The 14,463-nt window shown below is 36.6% G+C and overlaps 1 protein-coding gene across 2 annotated transcripts in view; it reads left to right on the top strand.

Annotated features, from left to right (window-relative positions):
- Nucleotides 1-14,463, top strand: part of Ac76E (adenylate cyclase type 2 Ac76E) — a 943,073-nt gene that overhangs the window by 877,980 nt on the left and 50,630 nt on the right. For both annotated transcript variants that reach the window (XR_014443972.1, XM_083143984.1), the window contains exon 20: nt 3,216-3,317. Coding sequence is in view for 1 of the 2 variants with exons in the window: in XM_083143984.1 (XP_083000110.1) it covers nt 3,216-3,317 (102 nt within the window). In the remaining variant the exon portion in view is untranslated. The remainder of the gene's footprint in view (nt 1-3,215; nt 3,318-14,463) is intronic.

Below are 14,463 nucleotides of genomic sequence, written 5' to 3'. Positions count from 1 at the left end.
TCTATCTTCATTATTTTGAGTTAAATTTAATTGCCTTTTTTATTGCCTATTTATATTTTAATGCCTATTTTTCTGCCTATTTTGAAAATTATAAGTGCTTATTTGCCTGCCTATTTCATATGTTTTTAGTGCCTAAACATCCGGTCTCTAGTCATAATAGATTCTCCAGATGAATTTATCTTTCAAAGTACAAAATTATGTTACCAAAAGTAAGCATCTGCGCTTCATTCAGTTATACAGACGCAATACGCAATATACGTATCGCAAAAGAAAAAAAAATCACGTCATGATCAAAATCACGCGTTGTGTATTTAGATATTAGATTCCATTTCCAGCTTCCACCAGTCTCAAACTTACAGGACGATACGAAACAAGGAACTGAGATGTTTCGATTTCTACAGTAAAGCACGGGTCTTTCTTGTTGCACAACAATTTTGCTACCTTGTGCATACATAGCTAGCTTGCCTAACCTAACAACATAGGCATTTAGCCTAAAATTAAAAAGCTTTGTCCCGTGACGTCAGAACATAAGGTTGCTCAAGTGTTGTGCGATAAGAGAGACTGTAAAGCCCGGATTAATTGACACAGATTCAATTAAAAACAGGGTTGCCAAGCAAAAAAATATCACAGACTATAAAATATCTACCACCAAAATGTGTTTTAAACACTTGTAAAAAAACATGTTTAAAACACATTGTTTTAAACGTTTAAAACATTTGTAAAAAACAAAGCCGTGTGTTTTAAACGTTTAAAACAAGGTGTTTTAAACATGCCAACCCTGCAGTCAACACACTAATGTTGCCACAACGTTGTATGCATGTTGTATTTATGATGAATGTTGTATGTAGGGGAACAACGTTGTGATAACGTTGCATCAACGTTACAAAAAAAACATTCCACTGAATACGCTTTAGTTTGGATGGTCACCACCATGAGCGCCACAAGCATCAGATCTGAGTGTTTTGTTTAATCTGAATTTGTATGTGCGCTGACCACCAAACCTTATATTTCCTACAGCGTACACTAGATGGCAGTGCGACTCAAATGCAAAATAAACATAACTTTTAGTAACACAAATAAGGATAACTTCGATTGTAATTAGTGAAAAAATGTGTCGTTATTCTTCGAAAGATGTGTGGATATTGAAGTTGTAAGGAAGATCAGAAAATGGAATATGTTGAATACAAATGAAACTCCCATGATAAATATTTTTATCCCAGACTATATAATCAGGAGCTAAGTACTTTAAAAAAAATAACATTACCAGGTGTAGTCAGAGATTGGTTAATTCATGAAAATCTCCAGATTACCAATTGCCTATTTTGGTGGAGGAGGAAAAGTTTCTATAATATGTAAAGAGAATCTGTGACATTACAAACATGTAGTATATACAAAAATGGCTTGGCAAGATTGCTAATAGCTTACCATGTGAAATAACCATTTTAAATATGCATTGTTATATTCGTAAATTACACAGGCAGCAAGGTAATGTTTCAAAACAATTGTGGCAACGTTAACTTCTTACATACCTAACGTTGTGATTCTGGTATCTACAAATGTCTTATGTACATTATTCTATAAATTACTTCAACCTGATTTAAATCAGTGGACCTTGTTTGTGATATGTACTTCCATGCAAAAAAAGAAGGTGACCTGCTGGCATTTCCCTTGTATCTGGCAGATGAATGAACTATATCGTTCAAGAAAGCAAGAATTGATGCACTTATATGCAGAAGTTGATATGTCTCCTCATTTATTTCGACCCAATGGTCCCCCTTTTTAATGCGCTGATTGTATACTTGTGATTCGATGTCAATTCCCACAATACACGGGCGTCGGAAGCCAGTGAGGGTAGGGGTGGAGATAGGGTGTGTATTCCATTGGTATGTTATTTGCTTTCTTTGCTGACGAAAAATTCAATGACTACCGTCTATGAAATATACTTTCTGTTGATTTCCCTCCATCCAAGACGATGATTTTCTTTTCAAAGCTCTAAACAAAGCAGAATGTCTGGCAATACTGTTAGCCAAAGTGAAAACTTCTGATCCGTGTGGCCTTGCTCACTTTCGCGTCAGTTCGGTGCTTTGCGACATTCACGCCTTGCGAAGTAACTTTTCACCATTCAAATTTGCACCACTATGTCTGTGTTGAAAGGTCATTTACAGCACATGAGATGATCCTCAGAGACAAAAGGCGGAGTTTGACTGTGGATAACATGAGAAAGACTCTTTATGCAGCATATTATACATACGTAATTATTTTTTTCATATCAAGAAGTAACTTTTGCTAACAGCACAAGTATAGTATTACCGTACAATAATTTTTGGATATATTGAAAATTAAGTATACAAATTAAAATTTGGTTAGAAAGTTAATATTTAGTTGTTACATATACCTATTGAAATTTCTTACGGTTCGTTAGAAGTTTTGATTTTAACGATTGTACCTAATCAGTACTTCTCAGGAATTTTGAACCATTCTAAGTTTTTGGAACCTTCTTCAGAGTTTTTCAAGCCTATTTTAAGATTCTTAAAAGTTTTTTTTAGGATTTTTAGAACATATTTTAGCATTTCAGAGCCTATTTTAGATCCTATTTTAAGATCTTTATAACCTATTTTAGGATTTTTAGAACTTACATTAGGATTTTCAGAGCTTATTTTAGAAATCTAAAAGCACACTTTTTACAACTTAAAAATCCGAGCACTAACCACTTGTAACTATGTCTCTCACAGTAATTCACAGATGGCGCTGCTACTTGTCTTTCAGATATGAATCACTGTCACTCGATTTCATCTGATATAATATTCGGTTTCAGATAATTTAAAGTGTGAAATTGAAGGTTAAAACCAAGAATTATGAGAGACTAATAATAATTTCTGAGCTACTGTTTCTTTTCATTTCCGATGTGCCACTGGTGCGACGATCATTATATTTAATTCTAAAATTGGGTGTGTTCAACCACAGCTGTGCTGATTACATTTAAAAGAGACAATTTTTTATCAGATCCAATAATATTCTCTATTACAATTTTCTTTTGTTTACTTTTCGTTGAAGTTTGACTATGTAATGAGGTTACGTTGTTTCTTTCGCATAAAATAATATTTTCACTTCATGATTTTATTCTATAATTAAACGAATAGTAAATATTAATATTGACACGTAAAATCCTGTGCTTAAAACAACATTTGCTTTATCGAAATTCAGTTTCTTTTCAGTTACTGCTCAAGCCAAAGTTCAGCTGCATAGAGAAGATTAAGACTATTGGGAGCACTTATATGCTCGCTTCGGGGCTCCGACCTGGAAAGGAGGAAGGCGGGGTAAGTTGAACGTAGTTTATCGTTTGGCCAACAGATGGCAGGAAGGTTCAGATGGAAACATATTTCAGTGCTGGTCAGGAACGAACGATTTCCTACTCGTGCTCGAACCGCAAGAGATGGTGACACTTTGTTATGCACCAAGTGAACGATTCTGTGTATACTTAGGCGTAACTCTGCGGACTCAAGGGGTCACTTCCCCAAGCTTTTCAGGTTTATTAAATATTACAAGTTATGAGTACTATTGTTAACCTTCTGAAACTTGAGAAGCAAATGATGAGAATTGTTATGATTTTGCAAATGTAACAGTTATTTAGCAAACTTGTCCTAGGTTCTATTTTTATAGAATGAAAACTATTCGATTGTACCCCTCCCCCCACAGTCAAATGTATATATCTTCATATTTCTTAGCCTGAAAATGATAATGATGACAGAAAACCAAATACACGGAACATAAACATTCGCCAGATCAAATTTCTGGCAATCAGAGGCAGATCTAGATTCTTTCGGAGTGGGGAGGCACAGTATGTGCTGCTGTAAGCATGCATACATGCATGAACACACACAAATACATATATATTTGATTTGAATTTTTGTTATCCAGCATCTCTTTTCTGCCACTTTTGGTTAATCGCGACGATGAGGAATGATGAAGTGGATGACAGAGCGTAAAAACACCCATACACGGGCCGAGATTCCAACCCGGGACCCCTGGCGTCGTAGCGCGCTGTACCAACCCGTCTGCTATGAAGGTTGGAACCAGAAAGGAAAAAAGTACTTAGCCGTTCCCGATACATATAAACGCATTCACGTATGTTACACAAATCGTGACGTCCGTTCTTGAACCAGCTCCCAAATCTATGGCTCAACCTTTTTAGAATAATCCAATTTTTTGTGACAGTTTATAGATTAATAAGCTAATTTTCATTTTTTTTCTCTCGGGGTGTCTACCAAAATAACATATTCAAAATTCTTGACTTTTTCTTGTCCTATGTTTATCCTTAGCATTCATTTAATCGCCCCCTAACTTAGGTATAGTTGGAAAACGCATACAAAAATGTTATTCTTAAGAAACAAAGTGAAAAAATCTTAATCATAACTCAATACAGTTTTAGATTTCTAAATATTCAATTTTATCAAATCAAAGTACAGCTATATGATATAACAATGTAAATACACTATACTGTAAAAAAAAATAGCAACAATTCGTAAGCATAATTTCTTGACTTTTTTGACCTATCTGTTGATTTCTTTACTTTTTCTTGAATTTCTTGACATCCTTGACTGTCCACTACTTGTCCTGAAAGTCTATTGTAAATTTACGAATATTTACATTATAAAATTTTCGTGACAAGACTACAAAATTCCTTCCACTGAACATGTGACGTAATACTCATTCGAAGGGTACATTTCAAAAGGTTTTTCCGTGCGTTTAAGGCATCCAAAGACATATACTTGCATGTAATTGCCCACTTTTCCGTTTTCTTTTCAGGTTTTTCTACTTTTCTGTTCTTGAATTTATTTTTCTTTCTTGCTGACTTGGTTTCACCTTTACTTCCCGTCTCTGGCTCTCTATCTTTCTCTTAAAACAGCTCCATCTCATGTTCATCCGTAAATATGAAATCACACAGTGTTCATTTAACCGCACTTCAGAGCAACTTTTTTTTTTCTTTCGAAAAAAATTCTGTGAGCCTCAATTCATGATATTTAACGTTAAGTGTTGATCTCTCGCAAGTTTAATGGTCGTATAGCATCGAATCAAAGGTTCTCGGTTCGACTCCCGGCTGCGCGCATGTCAATGGTTTGTATTTCACTTTAAACTCCACATCGTCCGGAAAGGGGGGGCCGTGAGCCTCCTGGAAAATGAAAGTCAACCCAAAAATTATGTATTTCACACATATAATTTCATTGTAGCTACAATAATATGTGATAATTATTGCATGAACACCATATATTCAAATTAAGCATTTTTTAACGGAACACCACTATTATTGCCCCCGGGAAAAATTACCTTCCTTGCCCCTCCCTGGAAAAAAACCTTTCTTGGGTGGTAATGTCTGTGCATAGAGTAGAGTAAAAACATCTCAACTAACCTGACCAGTGCAATTATACAGTGTGCGAATTAACCTTTTTGCTTTGAGGTGTTTTTTTTGCTCACTCAGTGTCGTATTTGTGATTTCATTTCGGGGAGGGGGTACATAGTTCTTTTTTATTACTCCCTCTGTCCCATAATTATTGTCCGGTACACCTTTGTTTGTTGTCTCATAATAATTGCTCAAACTGTGACATTGGTGTATACAGAAGAAGAACATGAAACAAGGGAATGAGTCATACAACTTTACTACTCAAGGATCAGTACAAATTGGGCTTTCCATCTGCCCCTTCGTCTGTCATTTCTGTACTACCATTTTGGCATACCGGACTATAATTATGGGACAGAGGGAGTATTATTATTATCGAGGTGTGCAAAGTTGTATGTGTTACCAGCCAGTAAAATATATAGAGCGAACAAAAGGTAAACAACCCTCGGCGAAAAGTCACCGCGCACCTTTTCCTTCTTCCGTTCAGCTCAGACCATAAGGAAGCACTCTGCGCCTCCCCTCCACGCGGCAGTATGGTGCACAGGAGTCACGGGTCTGCACAGGCTTCTTTGCCACTGGTTCCGCTATACTATTGTCCAAGGGCGCCAACTTTCCAAAATTTCTGTGGGTGCATATCAGTGGCGGTTAGATGTGTAATTATCAAGTATTGTATACTTTAAACAACTTACATGCACAATGATTGCAAGAGGCAATGATATTATCAACACGTTACTAAAAGAAAATACCACATTCATACATATTAAAATGAAAAAATCTTCATAAATGCAAATAATTTTAATTGTATTGCAGAAAGAACTATGCAAGGATTTTGTTTGTGAACAGAAACTACAAAATGACTAACTTTATGGGTACTACTTTTCTATACCGGAGACACCTATCAATGATTTATTTCCTAATTTTTTACATTGCTAACATACTATTCTGCATTGCGGAACATTTCTTTAGGTGAAATAATGAATTTCTAACGAAAATAATGTCTATTGCTTACATTAACGAGTACTTACTGTTTTTCCTTATTTCCCACAAACCATCCACGGGTAGCCCCAAAAACCATTGACATTAGCCCAAAAATTCACGATAGCCCCACGAACCATTACGGGGACGAGGTATGCCTACTAGGTTAGATTAGGCCTGTTAGGTTAGGTTCCATTAGCACTCCTTTCGTTAAATTTAGCATATACGGACAATACGAGAGCGTATTGTGCTCTCGTACAGAAAGCAAATATCGGCAGCAGCAATAGCGCGTCGGAAAGAGATTTTCGTAGAAAACCACATGCATTCGCATTAAAATGGATCAAAACTAAATTCCCGAACATCAACAACGCTACAGAAAATGATTTGCGTAAGTACTTTTTCCTGTAAATTTGAAGCAATCCGTCCTCTGTATAATAAGGTGTTACCACTTTATGTACTAAATAATAATAATGATAATCATGACATGTTAACTTTCAATATAAAACACATTCCTTCTTACGTCATTTGCACTTATGAATTTGTTTGCAATTTTGGTAATGTCAATATACTTCCGTTGTTATTGTGGGGACTGCCTTTGACTTGGTCAGAGACAGGCAAGGAAGGGGGGGAATGTGTTGCTTGGTTGCCTTTGCACAAACACATTTGAAACAATTATGTTTTAGAGGTTAGAAATTTTAACTTCCATCTCAATGTTTTAATTGCTTATTAGTTTTTGATAATGGCAAGTGAGAAATATTTACTTTATTTTGTTTTTATCAAACTAAAAATCTTGTGGGTGCGGCGCACCCACAATATTATTTATGTGGGTGCTCGAGCCCCGGAGCACCCACGTAGTCGGCGCGCATGCTATTGTCTTCACATTAAATCTTATGTTAACATTTACACGTAATTTATAAACCCAGTATTTTTACATTCTAAGGAAACACGAACCTTGACACAAACAGAGCTATTGAAGCACCGCGACAGGATAAGTTTCCAGCGACTTTTCGCATATTTAGACCCCAAACGTGCGCGCAGAATATAGTTCCGCTGCAATACTGTGGATTATCTCACTGTATGTGATATGAACGGCTCGGCGGTTGGGGCAAGACTCGCACGGGAGATGCACAGTCCCGTTGGCTGCAGAACCCAGAGGTATATAACGCTTTCTTATTGGCTGTGAGCACCGGAAGTGTTTATGTTGTTAGTCGTTTACAGAAAAAAATAGACTCTTGATTATCTAGAAATAAAGTTTGTAATCAAATTGGCGAAATTATGATAAGAAATATATATTTGTATGGAAATATGGAAAATGTTAAAAATACAATTGAATCCTTTCTTGTTGACACAAATCAATAAGCCATCGAAAAACATGAATATTTCTGAAAGTGCTTGTAACGTACCTATATGCGAAGTGATTACCGCAGTATAGGAGAAATTTCATAACTTGACATGTGCTAAATAATATCATTTTTGTGTAATAAATTTTAAAATTTGCTCAAAACCAATCTGAGTTTAAAGGAGTTTCTCATCATGTTAGGATGGATGTCTGAAATCTGCACTGTCAATTTGAACCCTGCCATCTAGCGTCACTTTGAAGAAACTATGCATTAACTTCCGGAAGACAGCCAATCAGGAGCCACATATGGCTGGAGGTTCTGCGGACGTTCTTGCGTGAATTAATACATAAAACCTGTTGCAAACGTAGCCTGTCACGAGACTTAATAACACCGCGGAAACTCGACCAAATACCTGTTGCGCATTCAACTCAATGACGGCGTGCGGCGAGAAATGTGATCTACGATACCCAAAGAATAAAACTGACGAAATCAGCTCTTCCTGCCATGGCGGTAGACTTTCGAAGTTTATTTGACAATGGACAATGTTTTCCCGAGTGATTTTTCAGTTGTTCCATGGTTAAGACATGGCACAAATACAACTGAAAAATTCCCCACAAATACTTTCAATTCATTTTTCTTTGGCGGGGATAAAAACATCCTTAGCAGGGATTGCAAAGTTTTTCTTCTGCCGGGGATAAACATTTTTGTGGGGGGAAATCCCCGTCATCCCCGCCTTTAATTCGCACCCTGCGATTATCAAGTGAACGTTAAACATGAATTATGCATGTATATATGAATATGTATATGTGTATTTATTTTATGTAGTTACAGTAAATTACAGATGGCTCTGCCCTTCTTAATAAAATAAGATGAAACCTTATTTAAAAATAAAAAAAATTACAAAAAAAATAGCAAGTAACAAGTTACAGAAAACATATTCTTGACAAATAATATAAACCAAGGCTTACTTTGTAAAATGTTTGGTTATGGGTGATTTAAAAGATTCAAAGCCTTGCGGTGGAAATTGTAACGAAAATATGAAAATATTCAGCCGTTTTGCACACACTTATTCAGTGTTTTAGTTGGATTTTTTATGTTCAACGTTTAAGCCTTGTTTCTATGACAAAAAAACTACATATGCTGACCAGGGCAACCTATATTTCAGTAAAAAGAAAACACAACATCGTTACATTTCAATCCTCTATCAGGGCCTTCCTCAGACTTGAAGAAGGTTTTTAGTTTGGTTTCAAGTTTGAGGAAGGCCCTGATAGAGGGTTGAAACGTATTGGTTTCAAGTTTGAGGAAGGCCCTGATAGAGGGTTGAAACGTATTGGTTTCAAGTTTGAGGAAGGCCCTGATAGAGGGTTGAAACGTATTGGTTTCAAGTTTGAGGAAGGTCCTGATAGAGGGTTGAAACGTATTGGTTTCAAGTTTGAGGAAGGCTCTGATAGAGGGTGAAATGAAACGTTAAGTGTTCTTTTATTGAAATATAGACTGCTTTGGTCAGCCTCTGTAGTGCTTTTCTCTCCCTTTGATGGCCCATTGCGCTTGGAAATAACAATATATTGGGTTTACTTCGTTATGTTTCGTAAATATAGAGTAATAGTCAGATTGGAACAGTCATTGTGCGTCAGTCGGTTGAAGAAACTTGTATCTTATGCTGACTTCCGTCGAGGAGTGGTTAGCAGAACGCGCTACGACGACCCCTTCATCAATTTCATCATATCATCACTCCTCATCGTCGCGATTATCCAAAATTGGCAGAAGAGCGACGCTAAATAACATAAATAAAACCAACATGGTGATCGTGTCAACCATGAACATGGAATATAGTGGGAAGGAATTTTGGCACTGATCGGCGCTAATAGGCCACTGATATAGTCAATTTTACAGATATTTCTGCGCCCTGGGTGATCCTTTAGTAGTTTCACTGACCAAATGACGTCAGGCAATTGAATTGTATATTGCATAAGTTTCATTAAAATACAGGGTATTTCAAAGTGATTGGTACAAAAAGAAACGATCCCTGTGACTGCTGTAATGCCTGTAATTCATAATTATCAACATAAAATGTAAAGTCAACTCATGAAGTTACATGGTACACGCACTACACATCTCTACAGCAGTGTTGCCACATGAAGGGAAATTTCCCTTTTGCAGGGAAATTCGGGCCAAAAGTTTAGCCAAAAGGGAGAATTTCGATGAAAATTATCACAATTTCAGGGTAATTTTATGACTTCTGACTCTACATTATTTTAGTTTATGTTAAGTTCCAGTTTCATATTCACATTTTTATTGTTTTCTGATCCGTCTTATTTCTGTTTCCTTGAATATAAGCCTGTATCTATTTATATTTCTCTTAAGATTATTGTACGTCACTTTTCTGTATCTTCGGATATTTGTAACGATTAGAATTAACAATTAATAGATTCCTGACCATTATTTAAACCTGAGACATCTGACCAGAAAGCGATGTAGCTTACATGTATGTGAAAAATTTGTGTAACATTTTTTATTCATACGATCATGAACTAACGGAAATTTTACTACTACTACCACTGCTAATAATAATAATAATTATTATTATTATATTTGTTTCGGTGAAGGGAAAAAATGGTCCAAAAAGGGAAATTTTGCCCCTTGGAAAGGGAAATTGTGGCAACACTGCTCTACGGTGCCTCTTTGGCAAATTTCGTCCGGAAATGTCTCTGAACTGAACAACGGTTACCGATGAAGTTTTTGCGTATTCTAGCACACAATAAGCCTTTTCTTTCGCTGATGACGCCATTTCGGATGCCGAGCTTGTTTTGTTTCAGTGTTGCCAGATGAAACCTGGAAAGGTAAAGCCTCATGTCATATCCATAATTGTGAATTAAATTCATTACAACAGTCACAGGTATGGTTTATTTTTGTACCATTCATTTTGAATTTCCCTGTAAACAGATGCCCAAACGCTACATTCTGTTTCGGGAATCTGTGGAGGAAGGCCGCGCATAACGGTAGAGATGGAGAGAATGCGAGTGGGCGGAGCAAAGCAGTGAGCGCAGATGCACACAACTTCCCCCTCACGCGTTCATTGGTTGAGCCCTCTCGGGTCACTACTTGCGCAGAAGACCTGTTTTCGTTCGCTTGCGCCAGAGATCCCCGGGACAGCCTTACCTCCTGACGCAAGAGGTCTCTGATTCTAAGTCAGTAGAGATTCACAGCAGGGTTGATAAAGGTCCAGGAATTTTAAATCAATTCAATTCCGGTCCAGGAAAGAAAATCAGTAAGCGTAAATGGGTTCTGAACCGGAATGAACCTTTTTATCTGTAAAGTATTTCAATTCGGTCCAGGCCACATTTTTACCAGATCAATTTAAATGCGGTCCGGGAACCTTTTCTCCAGCTGAATTTAAATACGGTCCAGGAACCTTTTTTCAGACTGAAATTAAATTCGGTCCAGGAACCTTTTTTCAGATTCAATTTAAATTCGGTCCAGGAACCTTTTTTCAGATTCAATTTAAATACGGTCCAGGAACCTTTTTCCAGACTGAAATTAAATTCGGTCCAGGAACCTTTTTTCAGATTCAATTTAAATACGGTCCAGGAACCTTTTTCCAGACTGAAATTAAATTCGGTCCAGGACCTTTTTTCAGATTCAATTTAAATACGGTCCAGGAACCTTTTTCCAGACTGAAATTAAATTCGGTCCAGGAACCTTTTTTCAGATTCAATTTAAATACGGTTCAGAAAACTTTTTCCAGACTGAAATTAAATTCGGTCCAGGAACCTGTTTTCAGATTCAATTTAAATACGGTTCAGGAACCTTTTTCCACACTGAATTTAAATTCGGTCCAGGAACCTTTTTTCAGATTCAATTTAAATACGGTCCAGGAACCTTTTTTCAGATTCAATTTAAATACGGTCCAGGAAACTTTTTCCACACTGAATTTAAATTCGGTCCAGGAACCTTTTTTCAGATTCAATTTAAATACGGTTCAGGAACCTTTTTTCAGATTCAATTTAAATACGGTCCAGGAAACTTTTTCCACACTGAATTTAAATTCGGTCCAGGAACCTTTTTTCAGATTCAATTTAAATACGGTCCAGGAACCTTTTTTCAGATTCAATTTAAATACGGTTCAGGAACCTTTTTCCACACTGAATTTAAATTCGGTCCAGGAACCTTTTTTCAGATTCAATTTAAATACCGTTCAGGAAGCTTTTTCCAGACTGACACTAAATTAGGTCCAGGAACCTTTTTTCAGATTCAATTTAAATACGGTTCAGGAACCTTTTTGCAGACTGAAATTAAATTCGGTCCAGGAACCTTTTTCAGATTCAATTTAAATACGGTTCAGGAAACTTTTTCCAGACTGAAATTAAATTCGGTCCAGGAACCTTTTTTCAGATTCAATTTAAATACGGTCCAGGAACCTTTTTTCAGATTCAATTTAAATACGGTTCAGGAACCTTTTTCCACACTGAATTTAAATTCGGTCCAGGAACCTTTTTTAGATTCAATTTAAATACGGTTCAGGAACCTTTTTCCACACTGAATTTAAATTCGGTCCAGGAACCTTTTTTCAGATTCAATTTAAATACGGTTCAGGAACCTTTTTCCACACTGAATTTAAATTCGGTCCAGGAACCTTTTTTCAGATTCAATTTAAATACGGTCCAGGAACCTTTTTCCAGACTGAAATTAAATTCGGTCCAGAAACCTTTTTTCAGATTCAATGTAAATACGGTTCAGGAACCTTTTTGCAGGCTGAAATTAAATTCGGTCCAGGAACCTTTTTTCAGATTCAATTTAAATACGGTCCAGGAACCTTTTTTCAGATTCAATTTAAATACGGTTCAGGAACCTTTTTCCACACTGAATTTAAATTCGGTCCAGGAACCTTTTTTCAGATTCAATTTAAATACGGTTCAGGAACCTTTTTCCACACTGAATTTAAATTCGGTCCAGGAACCTTTTTTCAGATTCAATTTAAATACGGTTCAGGAACCTTTTTCCACACTGAATTTAAATTCGGTCCAGGAACCTTTTTTCAGATTCAATTTAAATACGGTCCAGGAACCTTTTTCCAGACTGAATTTAAATTCGGTCCAGGAACCTCTTTCAATGAAACAATACGTAACTTGGACCGAATTTTAATTGTGCGAGAGCAAAGGTTCCGGTCCTGCATCGGAACCCAATAGAACCCATTAGAATTTATGGGTTCATGGATCCTTACCAACCCTGGTTCAGCGACCTGTACTGACACAAGAAGAGTTCCCAGCCCACCTGTTCATATTGATTGATTGATTTAGTTTATTTTACTTCGCGTTTTGTGCCTCTTGGCTAATTTGCGAAGAGTGATGAAATGATGAAATTGATGAATGGACATTTACAAACAACCAAGCCCGACCGGGATTCGAAACCGGGACCCTTGGCGTCGCAGCGCGAACCTGTTCATATTGTAAATTGTTATACTCATATTTCGACTTCTCTATAACGGTCTTATTTTTGCACACTACCTTTTCAATATATTGTAGCATACTCGATGTTTGTTATTCACTAAGGACCAAGCACTTCCGAGGAGCATGATGGACCTCTTAAGGAACCCTTTCCACAAATTAAAATGTGTTTTAGTAACATCAATTAAATACAATGAAACATATGGGACTTACATGTTTCCATCTTGTTTACTTGTAACGCTAAATATTTTGAATCAATTACATCAGTTGTATTTCTTAAACCCAGAGGCGTCTCCTGAACGCATGCAGTGAATGCTGCGCATGCGTCAATTGTGGGAAAAAGGACAGCTTGCTCTGCGACAACATTAATGAGCATTTCTACATTCTGATTTATTCATATAGGAGAAGTATTTATTTTAGACGAGAGCGCTCAACTACGTTGTTATTACATTTCTTGGATCTGAAGTGAAAGAAAGTAATTAATTATTTTCCCACAATTCACGCATGCGTCACTTCAGGTGACGCATGCGTGAATTGTGGGAAAATAATTAATTACTTTCTTTCACTTCAGATCCAAGAAATGTAATAACAACGTAGTTGAGCGCTCTCGTCTAAAATAAATACTTCTCCAATATGAAGAAATTAGAATGTAGAAATGCTCATTAATGTCGTCGCAGAGCAAGCTGTTCATTTTCCCACAATTGGCGCATGCGCAGCATGCACCGCATGCGTTCACGAGACGCCTCTGCTTAAACCTATAGTTATGCATTTTTAACTTTGTTTTCTTTTTCTTCCAATGTGCAAAAGGACGACAAAACAGTAAGTAAACCACGGCGTTTTCTTCGTTCTCAGTGTTGTTGTAGCTTTAGAATCACGCTAATAGATGGTGCTGTAGTTGTCTTATATTTCGCAAGCCGTCGTAAAGCTTGTCCTCATTACCTATTGGTATATCTTATAAAGAAAGTTGCCTAAATTGTACTGTTTTTTAAATTGATCCTCTTCCTAAATTGAACCATTTCCTAAAGTAAACCGTTTTCTAAAAATACACGGCTTCCTAAATTATATCACTTCCTAAATTGTAGTACTTTCGAATTTGATCCCAAATTGCCACGTTTGCTCAATTAAACCTCTGTTTGAAGTTTATCGCTTCCTAAATTGAACCGTTTTCTAAAACGTGCCGCTTCCTAAATCGTATCGCTTCTTAAATTGTGCCATATCCGAAATCATATCTCTTCCTCAATTAAGCCAGTTCCTTAATTCAACTGCTTCCATTATTACTGCTAGATTATGCCATTTCTTAAATTGTCAA

This window comes from Lepisma saccharinum, chromosome 22 (genome assembly GCF_977018435.1).
Source record: "Lepisma saccharinum chromosome 22, izLepSacc3.1, whole genome shotgun sequence".
Lineage (NCBI taxonomy): Eukaryota > Metazoa > Arthropoda > Insecta > Zygentoma > Lepismatidae > Lepisma > Lepisma saccharinum.
The sequence above is the reverse complement of the archived record's forward strand: the minus strand, read 5'-3'. Positions and strand labels throughout refer to the sequence as shown.